General features: G+C 37.8%; 2 protein-coding genes across 2 annotated transcripts; one reads left to right on the plus strand and one right to left on the minus strand.

Annotated features, from left to right (window-relative positions):
* Positions 1-3,269: 3,269 nt before the first annotated feature.
* Positions 3,270-5,247, plus strand: LOC126610274 (B-box zinc finger protein 24-like). The gene is made up of 3 exons (XM_050278287.1): positions 3,270-3,564; positions 4,300-4,605; positions 4,756-5,247. The coding sequence occupies exons 1-3, from the start codon at positions 3,376-3,378 to the stop codon at positions 4,987-4,989; spliced, it is 729 nt and encodes a 242-aa protein (XP_050134244.1). The 5' UTR covers positions 3,270-3,375; the 3' UTR covers positions 4,990-5,247.
* A 460-nt stretch (positions 5,248-5,707) lies between these two features.
* Positions 5,708-8,886, minus strand: LOC126610273 (uncharacterized). The gene is made up of 5 exons (XM_050278286.1): positions 8,649-8,886; positions 8,319-8,491; positions 7,674-7,772; positions 7,434-7,585; positions 5,708-6,326 (listed from the first exon to the last, which is right to left on the minus strand). Exons 2-5 carry the CDS (start codon positions 8,487-8,489, stop codon positions 5,939-5,941), a joined length of 810 nt encoding a protein of 269 aa, XP_050134243.1. The 5' UTR covers positions 8,490-8,491; positions 8,649-8,886; the 3' UTR covers positions 5,708-5,938.
* Between the last annotated feature and the right edge of the window lie 5,943 nt (positions 8,887-14,829).

Consider the following 14,829-nt stretch of genomic DNA (forward strand, 5'->3'; position numbering starts at 1 on the left):
GTAAAATGTTTAACTTAGAGGATAATTGGTTTAAGATTAATTGATGAAAGTCTTTGAAAGCATCAAAGAATTCACTTTTGAATTTCAAGAGGTAAATCCAAGTGCTACGAGAATAGTCATCAATAAAGGTGGCATAATATTTATATCCATCAAATGATTCTACACAGGAAGGACCCCAAATATCTGAATGAACAACCTCAAACAGTTTACTGGTTCTAGACTTGGAAGAAACAAAAGGAAGCCTAGTAGCTTTTGACATTTGATAGACTACACATTCATGTGTGGTTTTACAAAAATTTGGAAATAGTTAGTTCATCACATGTTCTAAGTGATGGGCCAATCGAAGGTGCCAAAGTTGGTACTCTTGAGGAAGACTTAGGCTGGCAAAAAGATGCTTAACATGCTTGAGCTTCTTTGAAAGATAGTAGAGTCCATTCAATAGAAACCCTTCACCAATCTTCTTCTGGGTGACTCGATCCTAAAATACAACATTGTGAGGAGAGAATATGGCAAGGCAATTTAGTGTGGTTGCGAGTTTTCCTATGGACAAAAGCTGGAAGGGAAATGAAGGCACATACAAAGCTGTTGACTCAATCTCATCACTTAACAGTATAAGTTTACCTTTTCCCATAATAGGTTCTCCTTTCCCATTTGTTACAGACATAAGTGAAGACTCGGGCATATTTTGAAACTTATCTAAGCAAGATGACTTATTTGTTATATGATTTGTGGCACCTAAGTCTATGATCCAACAATCATGTGTAATTTCATTGAGAGCAGTGGAGAGGCAGAGATAATACCTGAACCATTGTCTTGGGTTGTGGTCTCATTCAAGAAGCCTGCAAATTTTCCAAGCATGGCAGTAGGATTCTTAGAGATCACTTCCTCTTCCTTAGTGGTGCCTCATCTCCTTTGAAGAAAGCTTGCAAATTCATTTATCAAATCTATGGGATTTGCAGTGAAGTTTGGAAAACCACCAGTCAACGAGCTAGTTGAATGGAAAGCCATTGGAAAAATTCCCTTGCCTTCTTTGATCATTCTTCCTTATCAAACTTTGGCTTTAACTCAGGATGTAGGATCCAGCATTTTTCCCTTATGTGCCCTTTCATGTTGCAGTTGGTACATTTCCAATCTGCCTTCTTTCCAGTAAAATTTTTTTCACCAATGTATTTATGATTGCTGGTGAAAACCCTTGACTCAGAGTTGGACTTAGGTTCAATGTGCATGACTTTTCTTCGAGTTTCCTCCCGTTGGACAGCTTGACAAACACTATTAAATGAGGGCAGATCTGCAGTCATCAGCAAGTGACTTCGAAGATCTTCATATTTTGCTCCAAGGCTTGCCAGAAGTTGAAACACTTTGTCTTCATCAGCTCTTATGAGGAGTGCAGCGGAATCTGTTGTATGTGGACAATACATGTCAAGTTCGCTCCACATGGACTTCATGCTCCCAAGGTGTTGCACGAAGGATTGATCACCTTGCCTTAGCCCAGTGAGATCCTTCTTGAGTTGAAATATACGAGCAGCATTGTTTTGGCTGCCATACATCTCTTTGATAGATTTCCACAAAACATGAGAAGATTCTGAGTAACTAAAGAGTTCAGACAGCTTAGGTTCCATAGAGTTAAGTATCCAGGACATAACAAGCTGATTGTTTGCATGTCATGCACCATACGATGTAGAGGATGGTTCAGGTGCTTTAATGCTTCCATTGGCATACCCTAGCTTCGATCTTCCACCTAGGGCAAGAGAGATGGCGCGAGACCATGGTAGGTAATTAAACTCGTTTAATAACACTGAGCATAGGCGCAGATTTGGATTGATTTCACCATGAATCACACTGGAAGGTAAAGTGTTTGACAAGCTTGCTGCCTCTCGGCTTAAAGTCTGGTCTTTTACCATGATAGTGAACGAAGAGCAGAAAACACCAAGAAAGAAAGAAAAAAAATTTGAATGGAATGGATTGAACAACAGAGGCAGGACCCTATGGTTCCTGCTCTGATACCATGTTGATTTTTGAGTTCAACAAAGTGTGTATATTTTTCATAAACAAGAATTACAAGGGAGAGGTCTCATAAAAGGAGACAAAGCAAGGAAGAAAAAAACCTACCCAATAAACAAATGCAAACAGCTACATAGTAGTAACTAGAGAGAAAAAAGGCTAGCCCTAGATACAACTCACAAGAAATCTACTAGAAGACATAAACCCTAGAATTAAGGAATAACACAAAGTGACGGTTTAGTGGCAGCTGCAACTCTACCCGAAAATAAGGAAAGAGTTGTAGTCACAACTTGACTTTGAGCCACTGACATCTAACCCATGCTTCTAACCCATCAGTTTCAATACAAAGCCACTAAATTTAGTGTAGATAATATATTTTCTTAAACAATTTCATAAAGAATAATGTGTAATTTCAATAATTCCTCACTGGTAGTCTAGTAGGATGCAATGACTCGTGACAAATCAACCCATTAGGTTGTTAATAAGTACTCATTAAGACTCATTTAATTTAATATTATCATAATATAGAGATGAGACTGGTAGTTGTGATGATGATATAAGGTGAAATCAAACTAAATGAGTTTTAATGGTACCCATTAATAACCCAATAGGTTGATTGTTACCCTTACTTGTGTCTCATCTTCATTCCCTTTCCGATTAAAAAAGTACCTCACATCACTTAGAACAATGGTGTATTAATATTCCCTTTTACTAGTAAGTGAGAAGTTTTATGTTCGATTCTCGTAAAAAACGAATTTAAATCATATTATTGCTAATACATTATGAAGCTTAGACCACCTTCTCACTTTTAGTATAGATAATATCGTTCGTTACAAAAAATAAAAAATAAAAACAAAACAAAAAAATTAGCTCACTAAATGACCACCGTCTTACCTCTCAAAGTCAAATTTATAGAGAGCAACTCTGCCCAAACTAGGCAAACTAATAAAGTCACAGGTTGGCCTTATTTTTCTGGTAAATGATATGATATGATATGATATCATACGGTGTCTAATTCGCGTTTATCTTTCCATCGCGGAGACGTGTAAGCAAACATACTCACACAATCCACCTAAATCAATGCGAATTAAATAACAGTCGGCAAATTTTTTTTTTTTTTTTTTTTTGATAAAAAAAGGTTTAGAACAGTCAGAATTATTGGTAGCCACTAGTTCATGCATGCAATGCTAACCAAGTAAACCATGCAGACACTCAAGTGTCTCTACAGCCACAAGATATATCCTGATGGCCCCCGCTCCACTCCAATAATTTGTTTCTCTCTTCTTCTTCTCCATTAATCTTTGGTGAAGGGTTTAGGAGGTTTTTCTGAAACATTCAAGAGGAGATAGAGGAGGAGGAGGATATACGTTGGAGATGAAAATTCAGTGCGATGTGTGTGAGAAGGCTCAGGCGACGGTGATTTGCTGCGCCGATGAGGCGGCGCTGTGCGCCAAATGTGACGTGGAAGTACATGCAGCGAATAAGCTTGCAAGCAAGCACCAGAGGCTTCTCCTCGAGTGTCTCTCAAAGTCAAACAAACTCCCTAGATGTGACATATGCCAAGTAATTTCTTTTTCTTTCACTTAATTCCCCATTTTCTTCTGAGTGAGCATATTCCAATCACCAATTTTGATTTTCCTTATTTTTGCTGGATTTTGTTTACTTTTCGAAATTCATCTGTTCATTCAAGTAATATATTATCTCTCTGTGCTCAATTGTAGTAATTTTTTCGCTAATATCTGTACCAAGTCCAAATCCTTTTTCTTTTAGTTTAGATGAATCAGTAGATTATAATTTATCTTATCGTTTGTAAAATAAAAAATTGTAGTAACTTCACCTTTTAATGCAGATAAGTTTTTAGGGTTTGAACCCCGTCCAAGGCCTTGAACATTTTAATAGTGCTAGTAGTTTTTCCCAAAACCAAGTGAAAACCAATAGAGAGGCAGAAGTACTGGATGTCACGGTTTAATTAGTATACTGAGATGTCCAGTGTAGATGCATGCCCATATGGTATTTCAAATTTTCAACACACTCCTCTCATGTCACGTCGATTAATTATATTGAGTGAGGTTGAGCGCATGATTCGAAGTTGAGTTTGGCGTGAATGAATTGTCCGCGCGCTCTGATACTATGTTATAGTTGTAGCTAGCATCGGATATGCGAATGAGGTTTCAATGTTCGTGTTAGCATCACTAAATGATCTGATGAGTTTGCCAAGTTCTCTTATAGTGCCTCAAGTTTCAGTCTCGCGTTGGTTGGTTGGTTGTTTGTTTCTCTCATATATATTGTGATTTGCAGGACAAGGCAGCTTTTATATTCTGCGTCGAAGACAGAGCCCTCATTTGTCAGGATTGCGACGAATCGATTCATTCAGCGAATAGCCGCGCTGCAAACCACCAGAGGTTCCTAGCCACTGGAATCCGAGTGGCTTTGAACTCCGGTTGTTCTAAGGACACTGAACCGAATAGCTTGGAGCCACCCAGTAGTCACAGCTCACACACGATCGTTTCAACAAAAGTTCCAACACCACAGGCTTCTGGTTTCTCGTCCCCTTGGGGTGTTGATGACTTGCTGCAATTATCCGATTTTGAATCTTCCGACAAGGTTAGAAATATCCCTCTATATATTTGCTCTAGTTGTACACGCGTTGAGCGCAACACGTAAAGATGCTTACATTCTAAAAGATGATGTCATTTGCATTTTCTCTCATCTGTTCATATCCTTAAACAAATCTCTTGTGTATGCTCTCATCAGAAAGAGTCTTTTGAGTTTGGTGAGCTTGAATGGATAGCAGATATGGGTATTTTCGGCGTAGAGCAATTTCCTCAGAAAGCGTTGGCAGCAGCTGAAGTTCCTCAGCTTCCACCGTCGCAGGCAACCAATTTTACCTCGTATAGACCTGCCAAATCGAACAGTCCATACAAGAAGCCTCGAATCGAAATGCTGGAGGACGATGATGATCATTTTACTGTCCCTGATCTTGGCTGATTTTAAACGCATATCAACTGGTTTCATGGTATTAGTTGACACGTTGAATTACATAATGTCCATACAAAGTAAATGCTTGTATGCATTTATGTATGTGTACAAGAATTTATAATGCGTTTTCGGGATTTACCATTTTATTTGATCCATCGGCATGTAATTTCGCCTACTCTGGCAACAAGACCGTACTCCGTAGAAACATATGCCTGTTATTTTAGTTCATGTCGATTGAAAATAAAACTGTTGTGGGTAATTGATATATACTCTTGCCTGCCTACCTTGCATTAAGCTTGATCTTCCTAAGCATGTCCATGACTCAAATCCGTCCGTTACTTTTCTGTCACAAAAGAACAACTTTTCCATTACACCAAGGTTCTATCTCAAATAGGCTCAGACACTTGTAGTTACAAAATGAGCAACAGCAGGCTTAACCTCAAAAGTTATTCAGCGTAACGTTTCGATTAACCCCTTCAAGAAATTTAACTCCTTTCTAGTCAGGCACATATCTTTCATCACCCAACGAGGACAGACAAGGGCAAGTGGCCATTTACCACAGTGGTGGAAAATAATTGAGCCCCTGCATAAGGACATGCATTCGAACGCCGTCGGTGACTAATCTAACTTCCAACAAAATTTATCGTTTGACAAGAAAGAAAATCAAGGACAGACCAGGTAACTTCCAATGAAACTAAATGATAATAATTTTTAGGGGCACGAAAAACAATCGGAATGAGGTTTCTCCCTTCAGTGACAAATTTTCAAGTCAGATTTACTGCTTTTGATTACAATTACTTGATAACCCCCAGCACTAAAAACACTCGAAAGAAATTTCTTAAAATTCTTTAGTCTGGGAGCAAAAGTCGTGGACCGAAATTAATACAAAGAAACTGTATACAAGATCTCAGAAACTTATAAACAGGAACGGGTTCTAACTCGTACAGAATAAGCGGTTTCATATGAGCCAATTAACAGTAACGTTGCCAAGCCATGTAAACAAGGGGAACTGAGCCAAAGCAATAAAGATCAACAGATAATGGTGCTTGCTTGTATCAGAACTCCTCACCTCCGCAAAGAGAACTCTCTTCATAGTCTTCACCAAGAAGACTCCCATGCATATACACGTCCAGGGCATCAAAAAGTAGTACGAGTAGCTAAAGATAATCCGTCCAAGTACAGCCAAGCACAACCCCGTGAAAGCATACCCACCATATGCCACCATGTCAAGCAATGGTGCCTCACCACCACCCAAGGAAAGCAATGATACTTTCAGTAGTGCAACTTGCATAAACCAGCCAAGCAAGCCCTTGATAAACAACCAGTTTAGAGCTTCAGGGCTAAACCTGGCAGGCAGATAACAACAAACAATTTTAAGATATCATGAGTGCCAAGATTTATACGAGTTCTGATGTTAACAGATTGAAATGCCAAAAACATAAATACACACAACAAAAACAAAGCCACTTAAAGAAAAACACAAATGGAACCGTGATGCAGTTCAGGAACCTCTGAGGTTCCGACCAATCAACAATAAAAATATAATTAAAAATATAAAAAAGAATGGTAACAAAATCTTGAGGTTGATCCAATAACTAATTGTTTCACATCGATGTCCAAGTGGAAATTATTTCTCTCTTCAAGAGTCAACACCTAGAAGACTCCCAAATCTAAATTCATTTGCTACAGCAACGAAAAAACAAAAACAAAGGAACGGGAAAGAAACTAAATCATCAATGGGGGGTCCTGCTTTCTCTAACACAACAGCTATAGTTGCCCACAGGTTACCAGTCAAAGAACGGTATAGTCTGCTAAAAGAGTGATTTGTTGCATCAGCAGCATACATTTTGATCATATATTGAAAGTCACAGCACAATCATGGAAATCAGTGTTAATCTGAGCACTATTATGGATGATATATTGAAAGTCCTCTTAAAAAGCCTTAAGAAACTAAAAGGCAAAGTGTTCAGAGTTTTACATTTTACTCTTGACCTACATTATTTTGGAGTTGTATTGTACCAAGCCCACGAAACATTTGACAGAGATATTTTATTGTTATCTACTTTTACCTTTTTTGGGCCTCCCATAACATGTTTAAGAGGTTAAAACAATTGTTCTACAGTTATCATAACTGGATATTGAACTGAGATGAAGGAAGACCATGAACAAGGGAAAACCTAATGCAGCTAGACTATAAAACAATGAAACAAAAGGACCACATCTGTTCCATACCAAATAGAACCTTTTTCCAAACTTTGATGAAAGTAGAAAACTAATAGTAGGATACAGAATTGCAAATAGAGGAAACAACAGCAAAATAAACAAATGCATAGCTCACTTCTACAGTGAAAAGAAAACCCCTTCGTTCTTATAGCAACTGATTTCCCATGAAAGCATTAACCTAAATAGAAGAGAAAACTGCATAGAGTACATCTAGGATTCATAAAACTTACTTTCCTTGAAGACCCAATGAGAAGCCAGCCAGAACCACATAGGTACCAAATGCCATAAACGGAATGTATAGATCTGGTGCGTTGATGTCATAGATTGGGGGTTTATAAGAAAGCCTGCCTCCTACCGGCTCAGTTATTCTGGTCCAATGGCCCTGAAATAAAAGAGGGCAGGAGGAATGAGTAAGTTCTGTAGCAGGGTAATTTGATTTCACAAGAAAAAATTCAAATGGTAGCACTTACCCTGTGGAGAAATGGAAATAGAACGACCTTCAATTTGTTCCTCACATACTGGTCATTCACTTGGAAGTAGTATTGCGGATCAGAGAAATACCTACTGATCTACTCATTCCAACAGAAACAATCAATATTTAACTCGATTACCTTGGATTATGTACGAACTTAAGAGCCCTTGCTAACATCCAAAAAGTACTAGAAATTAAAAACGCAAATCTGGTCACTTGAAGACAATCATACTAGGCAATTACCGTGTTCAAAGCAGTTGACAATATAGCTTACATGAGTTAGATATCAATGCAAAATGTTTTAGGTAGCATAATAGTATAGAGGCATTCTATCGAATACTAGTACATATAGCAGCATCTCAAACAAAACTCCAAACTTATGCATCGGGAAATTATGTACAAATACAATGTATATCGATCTAACTAACAGATCCTCAACCTTTTACCCAATAAAGAGCATCACGAGATTTAAGAAAAATCATAACAAATTAAAAGTATTCTAAATTGATAATAATTTATAAACCCTAGGGGCAAAACTGATTCGCAAAAATCAAAACTTGATTCAGAAATTTTACAATTTGATCCTAAATTCTTCATATTTCATAGTTAACCAAGATCATAATAGTGGACTCTGGCTACTTACATTGCTTTGTACATACTCAGAGCTTGATCCTAAAATCTTTTCTCCATATGCACCCAATCCACCACGGATAAGTCCTGAACTAGCACCGTACAACGTATTCCCAAACGGACCCGGCTGCGGAGATGCCGTCGGCATTCCCACCCCAGGCTGGCTTCCCACATTGTTGTACATTTCTGCAGTTAAACACACACACGCAAAAGGGGGAAAATATAAAAATCACTGGAGATGATTAATCTCTATTGAAATTAATCGACGACGTTGCTAATCTAAGTCTCAATACTGCTAGGTACTTGCATAATACCGCTAATTAGCACAAGATTTGTATAACACCTGTATCTGGATTCTGGAGGTTGAGGTGGAGGGAGGAGGCGGTGGCGCGCTAGACCGAGAGAAAGAGACTGAGGAGGAGAAGGGATTCGTGGGTGGCTGATGACGGATGAGATGGGAGACTGGAGGTTGAGGCGGCGTCGATTTCTGCCGCGGGTTGGCAGCGACCGCGTCGGATTTGAGAAATTTTGGAAAGTCTGTAGCTCAAGGGATCTCTCTCAGTTTTATTTATTTAATTTTTTTTTTTTAGTGTCAAAACTTTCATTAAAAAAAATAAATAAAAGCCTTTCATCATTCGGCCAATAGGGCACTACCATGTGGCAATAATACTGTGAAGAGCTTACAAGAAATTGGCTTGGGGTCACCACTACTCAGGCCTGGGCCGGCCCGACCCAATTTACAGGCCTGTATGAATCCCCAACAATTTGAGCAACATGCACCTCTAACGTATAATTTCTCTTTACAAAATCTAATTGAACTTGCTTAGCTTCCCTTTGTTCACTAATCGTATGATTTGTGAAAATTAAATCTAGGGATTAATGATGCAATATAAATGATAATGTGATGTTTATGCAATGGATCTATCATGATTGTTGGAACCAAAATCCTGCAAGATAAGATGTTATGCTCTCATCCGAATAAACATGAAGATTGACGAGGCAATGAATGGGAGAGTATTTGGGGATGCGGTTGTATGCGTGTTGGATTGCCTATTGGGGGTGTATTGTATATATGGAGTTTGATAGACTTTGCTTGACTTCAAATACAAGTGTATTCAATATAAACTTTTAAGGAATCAACAAAAATCACTGGTAGTAAATAAAGACTTTATATGACTTCTAAAATGACTATGAAAATCTTGTGGTATTCAGTTATGACTTTTTGTGAGTCTATAAAGTGTATTCAGAATTTCATCTATTTTAAAAAAATTTAAAAGCCATGGATTTTTAAGTGCTTTTGTGATAAGTTTTTTTGTCATAACAAATTCAACATCTCCCCTTAAGATTTTGATAGATTTCATATTTCTTATACTCCATCGTCACCATAATGGGTAGCGAGAAAAATCATCAGTAAAAAACACATAATACCAAACCAAATAACAGAACTAATTGAAGACATCCACACATTAGAATGAATAATATAAAATAAGGAAGAAGAACGATTAGTCTTGGAATGAAACAGAAGTCGAGTAGACTTGTTGTCGAAACCCTATAACTTTCTAGGAATCTTACACCAATTACAATTGAAAATTATATTTCTATAATACTGGGATCATTTCATTCATTATGAACTTAAAAGTGTAAGGCCGATTAGTGAGGTCTTAAAAACTTCATACAATGAATGATCGGCAATTCTATTTGTGCTTTCAGCAAGTAGGCAATGCAAATCGAAGTTGGATGTTTCGATATGGTTCAATTCATGTGTTAATATAAGAAACAAGTCTTCCTGAAGGAAATGTAAGTCTTGGCTGCTGTTCCCTCGGAAGCCCGCCCCCCCCCCCCCCCCCGGGGGAAGGCTAGGTGTTGTGCAATAGCTCTGGGGGAATAACAACAGACCAACTGATGAACAAATTTGATCTCTGTTTGTTGCACCGGACTATTTTCAACCGGATTAGTTTTAGGGACTAAGTTGGAATCACTTAGACTAGACTAAGCTGGACTAACTTAATAAAATGTTTGATGCAGTGTCGGATTAAGAAGCATGATAATAAAAATATTACTGCCACTAGTTTGGTGTTTGTATGAACTGAGACTAAATTATTGTTCTATTTTAATTTCTTTTTTATTAAAGATATTATCAAAATTAATAATATTGGATGAGTGTGAGACTCACAATAAAAAATACAAAAACCAAATTTCTTGCCAACAAAAGAAACATACATGATTCAAGAGTAACATTGTTCCAAATATCAATATAACAAAGGTGTTCTCCTAACAATCAACGGGGCTGAAAATGTTTTTCTTAATTATTCACCTTTGGTTTGATTCCATTCAATCCCAAGACCATAATGACGCGTGAGGTGCAATGGAAAATGGATAGCCAAGCCTTGATCATTGCTACATTTGGATTCCAAGCACGTAAATTGGCTTGTTCCAACTAGTTTAATGAAAACCAATAACAATATGCAAAGGGAAAAGATCATGAACAATTTATACATTTTTGAACTAGTAATAATAATAATCACTAGAGATCTAGCCCACGTGTTGATGCACAAAACCGGAGGTCTTGGAACAACGTAAATTCGACCGTGAATCTACAAGTAATGTAAATAACACAAGATGTATCGTGGTTCACCCCAAGGTTTGGGCTACGTCCACACTAATTATGTATTTCTCTGTTTGTGAGTGAGAGAGATTCAGAGCCTCTGAGGGAGAGAGTGAGGTCTCTGATGGCCTAGGAATTTGCCTCCCCTAATTGTGAGGGTGAGGAGTCCTTTTATAGAATAAGGGCTCCTCACTTATTACATATTTGCCCCTTCCTTTATTACATAATTACATTTGAGTCCCCCCAAGTATTTATACGAGATCTAAATACGGAGACCCTAAGTATGGTATAAACAGTATACATAGCATGTAAAAACTACAGTAGCAAAGATCTTAAACAGAGTTGATAATCTCATTAACAGGCACAACCTTCTTATTTCACTTCGCAAGTTCATCGGCAATGAGGGTATTGCTTGACATAATCCAATCCACATCATATCGTGTTATGTCAAAGTTGGTCACATCATTCAGTTCCCGAAATTTGATTGCAGCTATATCATAAGCCTCAACAGCTTCCTGTTGTGTGCCTGAAAGGTTATAGATTAAAGATAACCAAAAAAATTAGGGTTTTATAAAAACTCATAAAAGCATGAGCATCAAATTTTAAAGCTAGGAAAGCATAGGGAGCCTTTGAGAGCAACTCCACCTCTAAAATAATGCACCAACACCCAGCCCATTTAATCCACTCAATGAACAATGATAAACCCCAATTAACAGTAATAGGCCAAATGCATATCCACCCCTACAAAATGCGCTGGCACCCAACCCATTTAAAATATTTTTTTAAATAATAGATAAATAAAATAGTTTTAATTTCAGATATGATTTTTAACCAATATCATCACGCCATGTGTCATTATCTGAACGTACTATTTTGTGAATAGATTTCTGCTAAGATTTTCAACCAATCCCGACGTGCCTCGTGTCACTATCTATTTACAATAATTTAGCCAAGATTGCGATAAGATTTTCAACCAATCTTGTCACGCCACATGTCATTATCTGAATGTACTATTTTAGGAATAGATTTCCGATAAGATTTTCAACCAATCCTGATGCAACACGTGTCACTATCTGTTTACAATAATTTAGCCAAGGTTTCGATAAGATTTTCAACCAATCATGTAGTGTCATGTGGCATTGTCTAGAACCTCATCCTTTCTTTTTTTGTCCATATAAACCCTATATCCCTACATTCATCCTCACACCAAACTCAATCCTTCTTTTTAGCTCAGAATCCTTCTTCATCGTTTTCAAATTTTGAATTTTTTTTACAATGTCTTTTTCAAGGAAAGTGTATAAACAGTTTAAGGAGCAACGGAAAAGATTGTTGGCACAACAGAAAAGATTGTTGGCGACAGAAAATGAGCCAAAAGTATCATTTTGGAAGCAGTGTCTTCATTTGATACATGGATTTGGCATGCTTTTTTTGGTGTTCCAAAAGCTCAGAATGACCTAAATGTCCTTGCCCAATCTCCAGTGTTCGACGAACTACTGCAAGAAAAAGCGTCGAGATGCACATATTAGGTTAATGGTCATAAATACGATGGACCATACTACCTTGCAGACGGCATTTATCCAAGGTGGTCAACGTTTGTCAAAACAGTCTCACATATATAGAGTGAAAAAAGAAAAACACTTCGCAAAATGTCAAGAAGGGTGTAGGAAGGATGTGAAGCATTGTTTTGGTATTCTGCAAGCTCGTTAGGCGATTGTCAAGGCTGCTACTAGAATGTTTGATGTCGAGGCTTTTCGATCCATCATGATAACATATATTATTCTCCACAACATGATTGTGGAAGATGAGTATGATTATGATGTTGTCAATGAATACGAGCCAGATACGATGAACAACACAAGAACACGTATCTACTATGCTCATGATCGGACCGAAGATCCCGTGCAACACGAGCTATTAGAACGGGATGAACGTTATAATGAATTGATCGTTGAGCGGTACACTACAGTGCAAGAGCCATACTAGCACCTACGCCACCAGAATGACTTGATTGAGCACCAGTAGGGATTGCAACAACGTGAAGATAATTAAAATAAGCTTCTGGTTAAAGAATAAATTGTATTTTTTTAAGTTTATGAATTTTATTTAGTGTGTTTTTTTTTAAGTTTATTTGGTGAGGTTATGTAATTTTATTGGGTTTTTTTTTAAGTTTATTTGGTGAGGTTATGTAATTTTATTGAGTGTTTTTTTTAAGTTTATTTGGTGAATTTAGGTAATCTTATTTGATGTGTTTAAATAAAGTTCCAAAAATAAATTTGAAATTACATGAAGTTTTAAAAATAAATAAGAAATTACACAAAATACTAATAATAAATAAAAAAATTACATCTATTAATAAAAATAAATAAGTACTAAAAATAAAGATGAAATTACATAGGCCTCGTTTGGCACGCCGTATTAAGGATCAGATAGTATTAATAATACGGTTGCAGTTGTTTGGTACTCATCTGTACTAATTAAGCACCGAATAAATTAAACCGGTCCCACCATTTTAATACCCCTCACACCCGCTAATTTATACCCTCCAAAACCTCCGTGTAATTTAGTCGGGTCCCAAATCACGCTCGCCTTCTCCAACCTCTCCGCTCTCTTGCGCATCGCGAAATCTTCATCCAAATATTCCTTTTTCTCCCTCCCCACCTCCGATCAACATCAAGCATACACAAACAGAAAATCATAGGTGGCAAATTAAACTCAGGCCATGGCGTCTTGGGTTGAACTAGAATCGAAGAGCTGTGCTACTCCAGAGCCATCATTGCTGTATAATCAACTTGTTCTTAGAAGCCTCATCATCACTGCCCATGATCCACTGCTTCTCTATGACTGCCCGCACCATCGTCTTGCACGCAAATATGTTCTGCACCGTCTGCCTGACATAGCCACTGCTGTTGTATATTGAAACAAGGTCCTGTGGTTGCAAACTGTTGCCGCCTTGAACCACTGCATGAACCCAAACCCAGAAAGCACCAAATCCATAGCCTTGCCCCCGCATCGTACCAGACCATTGGGGACGAAGGCTACCAAAGAAAAATCCTTAATTTACCTTTTTTTTTCAAATTAGGTTTTGCTCTAATTTGGGGGTTTTTTTATTTGCTTCCTATCGTGTAGATATGATTTGCTTCCTGTCAATTTTTTTTTTTTTAATCCGGTGTAGTACCAAACACAGTATAAATAATACGATTATAATCCGATATTACACCAAACGCCCGACTAATTTAGTCAGTACTATCCGATGACTATTTATCATATCCGATTGAAATAGTCAGTACAGTCCGAGCTGCCAAACGAGGCCATAAAGTACTAAAAATAAATATGAAATTATACAAAGTCTATGGAGCTAGGATCTTCGTTTCTAGGATCTGTGTAGCTAGAACCCCCTCGACTTGTTTCCGCATCTCTTGCACACCTCATTCGCACAACGTCTTTTTTTTCCGAAGTCCAAAAAAATTTTGAATTTGGAGACAGTCCTACTAGAGGCTTTTTCATAATGTAACCATTTTCTTGAGCCATCCTTTCTTCTCTAAGCATCTCATTTTCTCAATTAAGTGCTTCTCTAATCATCTCGTTCTCTCGATTAAGTATTTCTCTTTGTCTCTCAACCGCCGCATCATGTCTCTCAGTAGCTGCTAATATTGCTGCCATAGCAGCAGTTTTTTCCTCATCTCTAGCCGTTTTCCGCACCATGTTCAGTTCACCTTGGCGAGCAAGTTCGTCCATATATTTAGTGTAGTCATTTTTGGAAGAACTACCTTTTTTCTTTGATGCCTTGTTACCTTGAGGCCTGAGGAACTGACGAATCGGCTGGGTCTCCAGCACTTCTTCAGGCGTCCCTTCCGTTTCTTCAAATGTGTCGTCTTCTTGTTCGGTCGTGTCTACCTCTGGCGAACTGTGTAAACCCATG

This window comes from Malus sylvestris, chromosome 17 (assembly GCF_916048215.2).
Source record: "Malus sylvestris chromosome 17, drMalSylv7.2, whole genome shotgun sequence".
Lineage (NCBI taxonomy): Eukaryota > Viridiplantae > Streptophyta > Magnoliopsida > Rosales > Rosaceae > Malus > Malus sylvestris.

Excerpts from the sequence above, each read along its gene's own strand:
- LOC126610274 (XM_050278287.1), top strand. The coding sequence starts at position 3,376 with ATGAAAATTCAGTGCGATGTGTGTGAGAAGGCTCAGGCGACGGTGATT. Across the intron at positions 3,565-4,299 it reads CTAGATGTGACATATGCCAA|GACAAGGCAGCTTTTATATT; the intron begins GTAATTTCTTTT and ends TGTGATTTGCAG. Across the intron at positions 4,606-4,755 it reads ATTTTGAATCTTCCGACAAG|AAAGAGTCTTTTGAGTTTGG; the intron begins GTTAGAAATATC and ends TGCTCTCATCAG.
- LOC126610273 (XM_050278286.1), bottom strand. The coding sequence starts at position 8,489 with ATGTACAACAATGTGGGAAGCCAGCCTGGGGTGGGAATGCCGACGGCA. Across the intron at positions 7,586-7,673 it reads TATTTCCATTTCTCCACAGG|GGCCATTGGACCAGAATAAC; the intron begins GTAAGTGCTACC and ends CTTTTATTTCAG. Across the intron at positions 6,327-7,433 it reads TCATTGGGTCTTCAAGGAAA|GTTTAGCCCTGAAGCTCTAA; the intron begins GTAAGTTTTATG and ends TCTGCCTGCCAG.